This window comes from Dermacentor andersoni, chromosome 1 (assembly GCF_023375885.2).
Source record: "Dermacentor andersoni chromosome 1, qqDerAnde1_hic_scaffold, whole genome shotgun sequence".
Lineage (NCBI taxonomy): Eukaryota > Metazoa > Arthropoda > Arachnida > Ixodida > Ixodidae > Dermacentor > Dermacentor andersoni.
Genome location: NC_092814.1, coordinates 121748940 through 121763827, shown reverse-complemented (window position 1 = coordinate 121763827; position 14888 = coordinate 121748940). Strand labels below are relative to the sequence as shown.

General features: G+C 48.5%; 1 protein-coding gene across 4 annotated transcripts in view; it reads left to right on the top strand.

Moving 5' to 3' along the window:
- Nucleotides 1-13440, top strand: part of Atx-1 (Ataxin 1) — an 80004-nt gene extending 66564 nt beyond the window's left edge. For all 4 annotated transcript variants that reach the window (XM_050191202.3, XM_050191204.3, XM_050191203.3 and 1 more), the window contains exons 2-3: nucleotides 10450-11258; nucleotides 11623-13440. In XM_050191202.3, coding sequence (XP_050047159.2) covers nucleotides 10450-11258; nucleotides 11623-11919 — 1106 coding nt within the window. In that variant the 3' untranslated portion in view covers nucleotides 11920-13440. The remainder of the gene's footprint in view (nucleotides 1-10449; nucleotides 11259-11622) is intronic.
- The last annotated feature ends 1448 nt before the right edge of the window (nucleotides 13441-14888 follow it).

The window sequence follows — 14888 nt, the reverse complement described above, 5'->3', positions numbered from 1 at the left end:
AAAATTAAAACCTTAAATTGTGGCGGTAAACTAGTCATTCCTGCGTCGCATTGTACCGCCACAATAGGCAAGTAGAAAGGCTGCCCAGCGCCGCGGTGAGGCAGTTTACGTTCAAAAGGCTTGCGCGCCAGAGTTGCTCGTTTTATTCCCACTGCTCTTTATGATGCACAAGCTTGGAAAAGAGGCTAGGCAAGAAGTTAGGTTATAATCTCTCGTATAAACAAGACCGCTGGTGGTGCATGTAGCAGCGTCTTCCGGGTCTAATGTACGCAACATACATCAGCTTCTGGCAGATAATTGCGGAGAGGTGGGCAGTGCTCTAACTGTTTTAAAGAGATATCACACAGCAAACATACGCAATAAATCTGCTGCGCCTTCTCCGCACTAACGTTTGATATGGTGTGTAGGAGGTAGCGCATTACTGCAGGAAGCATACGTGAATATCTTAGCAAATATTTATAAGGATTCCACAGCTACATTAATTCTTCACAAGCATAAAAATACCGATCAAGAAAGGGGATCAGACAATGATCACTACATGTTTAGCAGTAGCGATATGGACTTGGAATTATTGCGAGCGAGAATCAACAGCGAATATAGCGGCAACCTGCCGTTTGCAGATACATTAACGCTGGAGATGACTTTTGCAACAAATTATTGAGGACCTTAGCCGGCAAAGTGTAAGAGTAGGCCTAAAGGTTCATAAGCAAAAGAAAAAGCTAATGTTCAACAGCCTGGCAAGAGAAAGGGAATTTGTGATTGGCAGTCGGCCGCTAGAATCGGTGAAATATTACGCTTATCTAGGCCAATTACTTGCAGGAAACCCGAATCCCGAGAAGGAAATTTACAGAATAAAAATGTGTTAGAGCGCATACGGCAGGCATTTCCAAGTCATGACCGGCAGCTTACTACCGCTATACTTGAAAAGAAAACTGTACAATCATTGCGTTCTATGCCGGCCGGTACTAACGTATGGGACAGAAACTTGAAGGTTAGCAAAGAAGCCTGCAACGAAAGATATTCGGCGTAACATTAAAAGACGGGAAGACAGCGCTGTCGATTAGAGAGCAAATGGGGGATAGCTGGTATTCTAGTTGGCATAAAAAGAAATAAACGGAGTTGAGCAGCCCGTGTAATTCGTAGAGGCTGATAATTGGTGGTGTATTACACAACGGGTGCCAAGAGAAAGGAAGCGCAGCCTGTAGGTCGACAGAAAACTAGGTGGTGTGACAAAATTGGGAAATTGGCAGGCGTAAGATGGTGTCAGCTGGCGCAAGCCAGGGTTAACTGGAGATCGCTGCGAGACACCGTCGTCCTGCAGTGGAGATAAATAGGCTGATGATGACGACCTTTGGCGAAGCTGTTGCCCAGGGCCGTTCGGGAGGGACGGGCAATATAATTCCTTGTCTGGGACCTCCTGTTTCTGACAGCGTGGGCACGAGGGCAAACTGCAGAAATTCGCGTACAAAGCGCGCTCGATGAACCCATATGCACCGTCGCGACGGAAGCGCCGCTCACGAAAGATGGCTTTGCGCGGCGGTCAAGTCAGCGCGAAGCGTGAACAGCGTACGTTCGGCGCCGTGTAGAGAAAATGGTGCGACATCTCACGTGGTATACATAGCGCGCTGGAGAAACGCGCCTACGGGGTCGAGCACGAGTCGATATACGGTAGGGAGGAGTCATGCAAAAGCTTGAGCAAGGCGAATTGCTCGAGCACCGCCGGTATGGTGCGAGTGCTAACATGCGTGGACACTCAGAGTGGTGTCCTGCGATCGCCGTTGGCGATCTCATTACTGTTCATTGCAAAGCATAAAAAATGGTACTGCCACACGGTAAGTAGCGTTGCGCCTTCTGCTGATTCTTTTCTTCATTTACACTAGCAAAAATGCGTCATGTGAATTCCGTGTGTGTCTATTGAATTTTCGCGTATTTTCGGCAGTCTGTCGGTTTATATCCAATTGAATATCGCGCATGATTTTCGCAAGGGTATTCGCGTTATGCAGGCTAGAAAAATGCGCAAGTCGCGTGAGCACCGATTACGCAGAATTGGAAGTTCGAAGCATATTCATGGCTCATTACAAACTAACGCGCACGGATAGAATGTACGAAGTCAGCTTGATCATTTTTGAGCAAAGATATGCAGGCCGACACTGCTGGCTTTAATGGCAGCAAGTTGGCCGTAGGTGCATGCCCGTTTTCGCTGATACAGGTACAACTGTTCTTCCCCCTCGCCTGACTACATTCGTTTACTTCGCTCACGCCATCCCATTTTCGCATTTGCATTAAAATGAACGGAACCTTCAATCCACCGGTAGTCAACAGGCGTGAACTACAGCGCGGAAGCCACCTTTCACCGCCAAGAGCCTTACTAATGTGTAGTATGATCGATCATGACGCTTGAAGCGATCACTACTTTCGTTAAAGCAGATGTTGCACGAATGATGACAGGAGGTCACTTAGTTCGCTAAACTCTGGTTTTAAATGTTTCGTGACATTCGCATCATATCAGCATTGTCTGCCTGCTCGTATACGGCGAGCAACAACTCTACCGTGGCCTATACCGTCCATCAAGTTCCCACGCAAATCACTAGCCCTCGTGAAAGAACTCGGTAACAAATTCAGAGTAAAGTTTCAGTGGATTTCTTCCCACATTGGCATTGCTGGGAGCGAAAAAGCTGATGTTCTTGCATACGCAGCGCTCCATCAACCTCCCAAAGTCAAGGGCCCAAAGAGTAGTCAAGTTAAGAAATCTGACATTCAAAATCAGTTTGGGTCACTTTGGGTTCCACCACGTATGCCATGCGTAACCAAGAGATTTCGCCGAGAGGAAGCCTCACTTATTTATCGAATACGGACAGGGTCTGCTAGTACAGCATGGTTATTTAAGAAGGGGTGCATCAATTCTTCGAGCTGTACGACATGAGACGAGACAGGAGACATTGAACACTGTCTGTGGTCGTGCCCAAAATTCCGAGATGAAAGGGACGCCTTCTTCAAGAATCTGCAGCAAAAGGACCTTCCGCATACGTGCCTACAACTTGTCTTCCCCGAAGGACCAGTCATAGACCGCAAAGATACTTCGCGTCTTCTTATCGGATTCTTAAGAGAGACTGCTCAGATGGACATGTGGTTAAACAGCTCAGTGATTTTATAATAGACGCTCGAGTGGAGTAATTGCTGGCCTTGATCGCCAGGCTAAACCCGACGGTTGCTATAACTCACCACCATCACCACCACCACGACTGTTCGAAGCGACTGTGCGAGAAGTGACGAGCTTTGAAATGAAATATAACAGTATGTATACTTACGGAAATCAGGAAGCGCAGTACACTGGCACACAATTCGCTAAATAACTTCATATGCAGGCCATGGACTTCCAGCGCCGGCGTCCAGTGACAGCTCGTAACATGAAAAATCAAGCGCAGCTGGGTTTCCTGACGTATCATTGTGTAACACCGAACAATTGCTATACGTTGGACATCAGGATGACATATCTTATTAATGGTGGCCTGTTCGACAACAGTCAATTAAGTTTTCTCTAGTTTTCTCTAGTTTTTCTCGCATGGTTAAAATAGAGGTAGGGCGCCGGGAGAAAAGTTCTGCAGACGGTCCAAGGATTTTCAATCGAGCAACTCTTTCCTCTCTTTAGTTTTCTATCAGTCCGTTCGCTTACAAAACCATACTGGCAAAATGGCGTATTCCGGCACAACGCAATATTCGAGGCTGAACGAAATTTACGCGCATTATTCACCACGTTATCAATTTTTTTTAAAAACCCGCCGTGGTTGCTCAGTGGCTATGGTGTTAGGCTGCTGAGCACGAGGTCGCGGGATCGAATCCCGGCCATGGAGGCCACATTTCGATGGAGGCCAAATGCTAAAACACCCGTGTACTTAGATTTAGGTGCACGTTAAAGATTCCCAGCTGGTCCAAATTTCCGGAGTCCTCCACTACGGCGTGCCTCATAATCAGAAAGTGGTTTTGGCACGTAAAACCCCATAATTTTAAATTTTTTTAAAAATTTCCCTGTCGTCATGCATTTCTGGCGCTTACAGCGGGTCGAACTAATGTTATTTTTTTTTAAGCAGTCGTGTTCTCGCGGAGAAACGATTGACTATCGAAGACTTCAGTATTTCTGACCGCCGTTTCACTGCACCCAATATTGTAGTACGTATAACTTTATAAACAAACGCTGCGGTGGGTTTTACTTGCTTCAGGGGCTTGTCCTGTAAGAGGTCTCTATAGATAGTCTATACCGCACTGGTTACCGCAGTTTCCAGTCGTATTCACCATCCTGTATGATCTGCTAATTAACGTCAATGGTTTGGTTATTTATTTAACCAGCGTCAGTGAACGTGTTGTCCATAGCAGTTAGCGTCCTCTTTAAAGCGAACAGCTTTCGTTTCCTCTTTCGCCCATATCGTGGTTGGCGGCGGTCGGTCGTCGGAATTGTGATACAAAGGCGCCGGGGGGAACGGTGCATACCACCGCGCAACCGAGTTGCGAAGAAGGGCGGCAATTGTCGTTCGTTCGTTCGTTCGTTCGCCCTCTATCGTGCACGATAGAGGGCGAACGAATCGCCCTTCTCCCGCTGCCGGTGCAGTGTAGCAGGCATGGCAAAATACGGGACGCGACAGAAGACACGTGCAGACACCAGCGCTTGTTTGTTTCTTTTTATTGTCTTTCAACTGGTGATTTAGCACCGCAGTAAACATTTTCCGTTGCAATGAAGGAAAGGCAGTGTGCCTTGCATCAGTGGCCTTGTCATTGACATGTGTTCCAGTGCACGTTTTTGACGTTCTGGAAAGCGACCACGCACCCGGCGCCTGCGAAGAAGACTCAGCACTCTAAGAAAAGTTTACACCCTTTGAGTCGTATCTTGCCACACAACAATAAACGTCATCTGTCTGGTCCGTATTTCCTTTCTTTAACGCTGCGAGCTCGGTATTTCCCAGTAACGAACGGCACGTGCGTTATCAGCATGACATAGCATTCCCGACAGGAAAGTAGCGGGCGTGGCGTTTTCAAGAAAGGAAACGCGCCAAGGCAGATGACGATTATCGTTGTGTGGCCGATGTACACCCCAAAGGGTGTAAACATTTTTACTCTTGAAACAGTTGCACCCTTTGGGGTGTATATTTGTCCCCCAACAATAATCGTCACACTCTAAAAAACAGTTTGCACCCTTTGGGGTGTATATTTGTCCCACAACAATAATCGTCATCTGCCTTGCTTGCGTTTCCTTTCTTGAAAACTAGGCGTTCGCTACTTTCCTGTCGAGAATGCTGCGTCACACTGATAACGCGCATGCCGTTCGTGACTGGGAAGTACCGGGCTCGCAGCGTTAAAGAAAGGAAACGCGGGCAAGACAGATGACGATTATCGTTGTGGGACAAATATACACCCCAAAGGGTGCAACTGTTTTTAGAGTGCATCTGCCTTGCTTGCGTTTCCTTGAAAACTCGGCGCCCGCTACTTTCCTGTCGAGAATGCTGCGTCACATTGATAACGCGCATGTCGTTCGTGATTGGGAAGTACCGGGCTCGCAGCGTTAAAGAAAGGAAACGCTGGCAAGACAGATGACGATTATCTTTCTGGGACAAGATAAGCCTCAAAGGGTGTAAAATTTTCTAAGAGTGTAGAGTGAGTGATTTGTGTAAATGTGAACCTCTAGTGCCATTTGTTACATTTTTTTTTAAATTCTTCTTCATATGGCTAGGTCTTTAATATCAGAAGTGGTATACATAAATGAAGATGCAGAAGGAGGTCCCGGAGCACAAGGCTGGTCAGGGACCTCATGTCGGGTAGTACAATCGCGATCAAAAATACGCGGCCCACGGCTCCGGGCGCAGGAGCGGCTGCGGGGCCACAACGCGGCGCTGCTATCTTCATCGGGTTAAAGCTCTTTACATCGGGTGTCTGCTTTGAGGGTGCGCCGAGTGACGACAAACTTCGCCCTCACTCTCGTGCGGCCAAGTCACGCGCTTGATAAATTCTAGTGCGGCGTTCGGCTGTTTCGCTGCTGATGGTGAGTGCACAGGAGGGCGCTTCCATATCGCTTCGATTGCCGTGTTGCCATAGTTCTTTGCACGGCGGCGGCGGACGGCTTCCGGGCACGGCTGGCAGATTCGAACGTTTTCTGCAATGTGAGTCTAGTAACGCTTTCGCGTTAAACGAGAATGGAACATTAGTCAGGACGGGCGTTGACACCAACAAAGTGGTGGCTTTTTGCTTGCTACTCCTATGCACCAATGCCTTGCCATGGCGTCTTTGGTTGAGAGCCTGCATGACGTGCGCCGTCCGTTCAAACGCCAAGCACACAAGCGCGGCACACACGGGCGCGAGGCGCACGTAAACATGAAGCGTGAAACCATGCAGCAGCCTAACGCGCGCCTGCCGGAGTCGGTGCGTGTATGCAAGAGGTGCCAGCTGGTAACAGAGCCGTCAGCTACGAAAGAGCCGAACGCCGCACTTGAAATTTATCAAGTGCGTGACTTGGCCGCACGAGAGTGAGGGCAAAGTTTGTCGTCACTCGGTGCACCCTCAAAGCAGGCGCCCGATGTTAGCCCGATGGAGATAGCAGCGCCGCGGTGTGGCCCCGCAGCCGCTCCTGCGCCCGGAGCCGTGGGCCGGGTATTTTTGATCGCGATTGTACGTAAAAGAGATAACATTGTGTTAAGCAGCGGGGCAGAAGAAAAAAAGAAACAATAAGTACATCTAATAATAAATCGTACAACCTAACTTTGATAATGCACAAATAATAAGTATTTAGAATGATACCGGTAAAACAAGAGTGATAGTATACAAAACATATAATTACATCATTGTACACAGGAATAATACAGAACTGAACAAACAAGGTTACAGAATATGAGTAACTACTAGTAGGATATACGTAGCACAACTAAGAATCTAGCGCATGTATTTTTTGAAGAGAAAAAAAAAAAAAAAAACATGGGTGGCGCTTTGTTGCCGCAGACGACGATGCTGGCACAGGCCAATACCAACGCCTGCGGCCTTTGCGCCGTGACGTCACGGAAGGTATATAGCTCATGTATTTCAGTGGAAGACGCGGGCGATGCCCGAAGCGGTCAGTCTTTCTCCGGAGCATGATTATCAGTGTATCAGATGGGTGACGTCACAGAGCGCGCTGGTGTTCAGTGTTGCCCAGATTCACACGTGGTACCGTGTTTTCAGGAAATGCAGCATTGTCTGTGCAAAGTGTGGGTGTGTTTGAGAGAAAGGGGGGTGAGTGAAGCGGTGGAGACCGGATGCGCCATTCGGAGTGGACATGCACACTCTTCTGCGCGCACTCGTCCTATGTTTTTGGCGCATGATGCCGCGTTCGTTTGGCAGAGTTTGTGTAGGTCTAGTATTTTAGACGGCGTAAAATGGTCAGATGGTCAGCAGCGCATTTGGCGTGTGTCCAGCATTGCAGTGACCACGTGGCTTTATGTTGTCTTTCAGTGTATAGTGGTGAACACTCCGCAATAAAGGCGGTATAGTGAGCGAACGTGCGCGACACTGACACAAGATACGAAAGCTGTTAGCTCCGTTCCTTTCAAGGATGCGCTTTGCGGTATCGAATTCGTGTATTAATTACGTCTTGCGCAAGCGATTTACATCGTTGATAGTTGCTTTGTGTAGAAGCGAGCACGCATTTGGAGCCGCATTTGTGCACCTATTGTCTATTGCGTACCGCATTGTCTCCTTATTTTGGGCACACAAAGGCACTTGTTTACGCCGCGTTGTTTACAGCAGAGCTTGCCCGCCTGCATGCGCTCATTTTCAAACTGCTAGATGTATAAACTAAAATAGCAAAATTAGATTAGGCAACCTGATTGTGTTTTGTTTGTGAAATACAATTGGAAGCCGAGACATGACTGGCGGCAAGCGTTTCGTGAACGTTTTTGCTTGCGTGTAGTTTGCCCGGGGTGGAAAGCAATGCCGCTTTCCGGTTCAAAGAAAGCTGACTGCAAAAAGCGCAATCGGAACTTTGTGTCACCGCTCTTTGAAACGTATTCGTGTCATGATGATTATTTCGTGCCATATTAAAATGTATTCGTGACAGTTTCGTGGCAGTGCCGTCCTTGAAACATTTGGTGTCGTGTTTAATTTTATTACGTGTCAGAATCTGTTTGCTTCGAGGTCATGTCACAGGAGAAGCACATTTTTGGGGTTCCCTGTGGTAACATGTTTTGCGGCAGCAAATCGGTTGCACTCTCGACAACTCAAACGTGGACGCACGTCGATGGCACCCGTGTCCTGTGCGGACACCGCGGCAGCGAGAGACCAGCGCGAACGAAGCCGTCGCATTTGATGTCTCCGGTCGGTCGGCGGCTGGCCTTAATCACCTTGTATGGAGTGCTTTTGTCGCTTTCCGTCGACAATGAAAGGCCTGCTGCTGGCGGTTATGTGCGCGTCCGAAAGGGCGACGGGCTCATTGAGAAGAGCTTACAGAACCAGAGTAAGTGCTTCATTGAATGATGGAGCAACGGAGGTCCGTATGCCAACTCGTTTCCCGCCGCCAATTAACAGGCGAGGAGGAACCGCGGAGAAAGTGGTAACGCTGTCCCAACAAATATAGGAAATATTTTCGAACTCCTTCCTGTATAGGAATTATGGGCACGTCTGTTCCTGGTGCCCGCCGCCTGTAACAGAGGCACCGTGGTAACGTTTTCAGTTACACACGCATCATAATATTGTTTGCATAAATTGTTGATATGCTGTAATGAAGCGCTCTCTCTGTGAGCGTATCAGACAAAACCACGTACGAAAAAAAGAAAAGAATAGAAAGCCTGCTGTTACCTTAAGCTACTGTGCGATAAAATAGGAACACTATCGCTTGCCCGTTTTTAAACTGCCTTTTTAAACTTTGTGTACTCTACCGCAACGTTCCTTTTCTTTACGCCTTCGCGATGAATTCGCTACCGATGATCTTTGGCTCATTTTGGACGACCAAACCTCGGGATAGCTACATCGGTATACTTGAGATTTTGCAGTTATCCTTTCGACAGCTTTCACACTAGCCTTCGTGTTCACTGCACTTGACCTTGTATGCGATACGCCTAAACTGTTACAGTATTGGCCCACTTCTGAGCATTAAACTCATCATCACTCATTATCAGTGTTGAGTATGTGCTCGGCTCTGGAGCCTTTTAGGCGCAAGCAGGTGGAAATGGAGAGCGCGAACGCCCGATGCTGCGCTTTTATTTGCTATTTACAACGACCCTAGCAAATGCCGTGGTAACATTTTCGGTTACACTCTCACGTATTGCCTGAATAACGCAGGGAAGTGCAAAAAGCGGGCTTCTCCTCACAAGGCCTCATGTTGTGGAGAAGCCAGCCTTGATGAACGTCTTGTATGGCGTTACACACATAACCTTGGAAGCTGCAATAGACACGGTGTTGGAAAAGTATGCTACAGCCACAGTGAAAGTCTCAAAACAGCCGCAGTGCCGCTCAAAAAGGACCTGAACGTATCGGTGTAATTGCTCCCAAAACCTGCCTAATACGTACTTAAAGCACTGGCAGCATTTCATGGCCCGTTTCGGGCTAGATGAATGCCTTGTACACTGACCAGACTCTTGACTATTGCAACATATGCGCCCTGATGTGGTTAAAGAAACGATACACTAAATAATATTAATAAGCTAATTGAACATTTTGATTTCTCCAGCAAGTAATGCTGGCGTCTCCAAATAGCCGTACAGCAATATCACTCGAGACGCCCTGTCACATGTGTTTTTTTTTTTTTTTCGTCCAGCTAATTAAAACACCCTGTATAGCTTGTGCAAGAGAAGCTGTAAAAAGTGCATTGGGTGCACTTACGTCCTAATTTGTACTCTAGCTTATGAACAGCCCTTGACTCTAAAAGTGCAAGCTACGTTGTAAGGACGATATGGAACCAATTTACTGCGACAGCATGCAGTTAATAGCTCCAAACTACTCTATCCGTCCGTCCTTCCATCCCTTCCGTTACGCGCATTAAGGCGATGCGCTAGAAAGACGATGGGATGCGCTAGTGTCGCATTAAGAGGAAGGTTTAGTTCGGGGCCAACTCCGACTTCCCTATTCAAATAGATGTAAAACGCAGAAATGATTTGTGTGATAACCGCTGGACCGCTTTAAATGAAATCTGTTGCATTTGACAGAAAATTTTAAATACTAGTGACTCTATGAAGCCAATTTCTTTGTTCTTATATATAGAAAAATTGCCGAATATCGACATCTTAAAAAAATAAAAAGTACTTGCTTCGACAAGTATTTGTCCGATAAGTCCATTTGTCGCAACGCTGCTCCCATGCTGAGTCTCCAGCCCTATTCGCCATAAAGTTCTCACACCTGCTGCGTAGGTTTGACTTCTGTTTGGTCTCGGGACACTGCCAGCGTTCCGAGTGTTGCTGGTGGCTGGGCTATCGATCTTGACACGCGTCTTGCTCTTCGCAGGGCCGTGCGCGGCGGCCAGAGCCTCGATGCTGTCGCTGCGGCAGCCCGACTACCTGTCTCCGCTCTGCGGCGGCGGCGGCGGCGGCCCGGAGCGCAAGGTGCGCAGCGCCTCGGAGGGGGGCCACGACTGGGCGCCCATGAGCGGCGCGCCGCCCGTTGAGGCGCCGCCGGCCGACGCCTGGTTCCGGCCGCCCGACTACCCGTCCTTCTACCCACGCATCCCCTTCCCGCTGGCGGCGTATGGGGCGCCGCCGCCGGCCTCTCTGCTGGCCAGCCGGCGGCCCTACCCGCAGCCAGAGCCGCCGCCGCTGCCACCGCCGCCACCGGCGTTCCAGACCCGGCGCCGGTCGCCGCCAAGCCCGCCGTACCGACTGCCCAGCGGCAAGGAGGGCAGCCTCAAGCACCGCATCCTCCAGCCGCCGGCCAGCATCAGCATCGTTGAGCCCCCGGCCTCGCTGCTCGCAGGCGCGCCACTGTCGGCACCACCCGTGCGCACTCGGGCGCCCGAGGTGCCCCAGCTGGCCGTCGCTGCCAGCAGCAGCAGCAGCAGCAGCAGCAGCAGCAGTAGCGGCCAAGTGCCCGGTGCTCTACACTACCCCGCCTACTTTGTCAAAGGCTCCATTATCCAGCTCGGCAGTGGTCTGCTCAAGAAAGTTGAGGATTTGCGTACCGAGGATTTCGTGAGCAGTGCCAATTTGAGCCGAGACCTGCGCATCGACTCGAGCCGTGTGTTGCGCGTTGCTGAAGCACCCTCTAAGGGCGATGGCGTCGCCCTGCTGAGCTTCTCAGTCGGCCAAAACCAGGTCCAGGTATGCATCACACTTCTACTCAGAAACATTCTTTCAATTGTGTCCTCTGCTCAAGTCGTTGTTCATTTAATCAATTCGCTGCCAACACATGGCTGTGTGTGGTTATTGCACAATGAGATTGTAGCACAGCCAGGTGTTTGTTTAATAATAATAATAATAACTGCATTGTTTCATTTTCAAAGTATGCAAAAAAATATGGTTGAAAAATAATCTGGGTCCATAGCCAACTAGGTTAGTGAGGGACGCATTACAAAAACACAATTACAAAGGATTCGTAGAATAGTATCCACTAGCTGTATGCTTGGTGGTAGCAGTAGAATTTGTCTCCATCACTTTGCCATACCTATGATATGTTGGCATGCAGGTGACAGTGGAAGCACCGGTGGAACACCCTTTCTTTGTTTTCAACCGGGGTTGGTCTTCTTGCAATCCCGAGCGCTCTCTGCAGCGCTACCAGCTCCAGTGCCACCAGCTGAGTGTTGGTGATGTCTGCATCTCGCTGACACACCGTGCTCGCCGAACAGGGCTGCCCCCACGACCACCCCCTACAGCCCCCGGGGCAGACCCAATGAACCCGCTGAGCATCCGTGAGCCAGGTCCCCGCAAGCGTCGCTGGTCTGCCCCAGACCAGGTGGCTCCTGTGTCAGAGAGGACCACGTGATGCTCTGCTGTAGTGCTGTGATGACTGGTTTTTTTTTCCTCGTGGCCTCCCTGCCGCATTCCTCTCCAGGACCAGTGGCCTCTTCCAGCTGGGAGGAGCAGGCTGCACATCCAACCACCGTGTGACTTAGCTGTCTACTTACAGATTTGGGTATGCAATGGCCAGTTGAGGGCTCCCCGGTTAATGAGAACTGTGATGTCGGGCTCCCCAAGTTTGTCCATGTGTTACGTATACCCAGATAGGCCTTTAGACTGCCCGTCACCATGTGCTAGTCTCCGAGGCACAAATTGTGCTCTTGGAGACCCAAAGAACTCTCGGTTCCATAGCAGAGCCATATGTACACAAGATCTCTCAATCTGGGTAGAAAGACCTCCCAAAGAATATTTTTCGAATGAAAAAGCTCCATTTTTGGAGCTAGCCGTACCAGAAAATGTTGCCGAAGGCCAGTTATAAGGGAATTTTTGGGAAGTTGTCCAAATCTAAGTCACCCAGAGAGCCGAGTGCTCCCATCAATATTTGCAGATGCAAAATGAGAACGATCTCACTGCCTGAAGCAAGGCTCAAGGCAACTCCGAATTCAGATACTGAGGCTCTCTTGGAAGTTAGCAGCAGACTCCTTGCTCTCTGCAGAGACCATGCTGGCCATGGGTGTTGTGTTTTGGCGATCTCCAGCAATGTTTGCTACTTGTTTTTTTGTTTGTTGTTTAATACTTCTGTAATTGTTTGTGCTCCCTCACCAAACATGTTTGTTACTGCATTCGTTATATTGCCATTGTCTGTTTGGGTGCCTCTCCTTGCTCAGCTAGACATGCCATTCTGTAATGGGCAAAAGTCGTCAGCTCAAGCCCTGGCTGTCTTTGTGGCTGCTTATGTGAAGCCCACATTAGTGATGCCAAAAGGTAATGGACTAAAGGCAAGTCCATGTGTTCATATTAAATGCTTACACAGGGTCCTTGTTGACTGAAGCCAATTGAAATGCTAGTGAAACCTGCCCCTGCAGAAATCTTGCTGAATGTAGGCCACAGCTAGTGTGGGCACAGTCCTCTTCGGAGTGCCAGCAAAAGTCCAGTGCCTTCTTCCTGCCAGAGAAGCCCAGAAACAAGCACTGTCTGTTGCTTCCAAAAACCGCCATCATACAGTCAGTGCATTTGGAGTAACCTGTACAAGGTGTGTTGTGTACTTCCTACGAGGGCAGTGGCTGTCCCTTTGGACAGATGGGCTTCAGGGGCCGGTTTTACTGCACTATCCAATGGGCAAGTGCGAATTTCCTACATATGTGTTGCCCACACTGTTTGTAATGGCTGTTCTGTCCAATAAGGGCACCACCAAAGTTTTGAGACTCCTTCACTTGATCTCTTAACACCACCTGTCAACACGAAGTGGTAGAAGTGCAAGACTAAAACTTTTTTTCTTTTCTCATTGTTGTCTTTGAGACAAGTGTTCTATACCAGTGCACATACTATAACTGTCAGTGTTGCTGGCCTACGTACCAAGATTAAACCAGTGTTTGTTTCTTTCCGACTCATGCCTCTTTTCAATGATATCCAGGAAAGCAGCAAGCAGCTTTAAAGGAGTAGACACACGAAAATTAGTCCTTGCTTTTGTTTTTGCTTAAAATAATGAACCTGTAATTGATAATTGCAGAGCGTAAGGGAGAATTCTCAAGCTAATGTTTAATTTTTTTATTTTAGTAGCTTTAGCTGCACTTTGGTTTTAATTTCTGGAGCCAGGTGCCGCATGTGGCATCCAAGTTCCCCGAGTAGCGTTTGTGTGAAGGTAGTGGCAGCTGTAGGGTTAATTGCAGGACTCTGGAAAGCGGTGAGGTCTGACTTCTTATTTCTCTGTGCTTTCCAAGGTCCATTGCAAGCATATTTGCCTGCTATGTGCGTCACATTAACTTTTTTGTGCATGCCATGAGTTCTATGTGCATACCGTGCTACATCATTCATTTTGCCATCTTTATAATGGTAAGCTTGAGAAACCAACACCTATTATGCAAGCAGTTATTGTTTGCTGGTGGATTCTGCATTGCAGTTAGTCAGTGGTGATTCTGCACATATTCCAAACAGGAAAGCAGAACAGCCAAAGGTGCTCATTGCCGTTAATGCTTGCACACATGTTTAAGAGGTAAGGATTAGAAAGAATGTTACGCATGAAAGTTTTTGTGTTCCGACCCAAGAGGTAAACCGATCTAGCTCCCCTCCTCTTTCTCCGGAGTTCTCTTTTCAGCATACTGAAAAAGCTTGCACGGAGACACGAAGACAATGCCGAGAAAAGACGGGGACGAGCGCTAACTCACAACTGATGTTTATTCCAAACGCACACACGAATAAATAGAAAAACCAAAACGGAACAAAACAAGGCTATCATTTTGAACATCACGTGTTACCCTGTGTACCTGATTGAGTTGGCCAAAAACTGAAACTCCGTATCAGAGAAGCGGACGGAAGTCTGACTGACGCACTTATCTCTGCTGATATGCATATGGAAGGCTTCCATGAGCTCTCTCATGAGTTGATCCCTGTGCCTGAATAGGATTGTTGTTTTGTCGAAGAGCGGTTTGCATTGCATCTTTTTCTTATCGTTCCTACCTCACGTGAGGCAACGTTTTGGGAGGTTATCAAGGGAATCTCCCCCAAGTAATCTTCGGTGCGCTCCTAATCTTTCATTAACGCATCGTCCGGTTTGGCCGATGTACAGTGCGCCACAGAATAATGGCACCTGGTAGACAACTCCCCTGGCACAAGGAACGAACGGGGCTGTGTGCTTCTTCCGTCTGCCTGTACACCTGCAAACAGATTGCCAACAACTTCCTAGGGGAGTTGTGTTACAGCAGGGTGTTACAACTTCCTTGTAACACCCTGCTACATCCTTAAGGCCATGTGCCAATTTGTGCACATATGGTATAACGGCAACGCTTCGACGGTCTGTTTCCTGGAGTTTGGGTCGCGACCCTGCCTTGATCCACC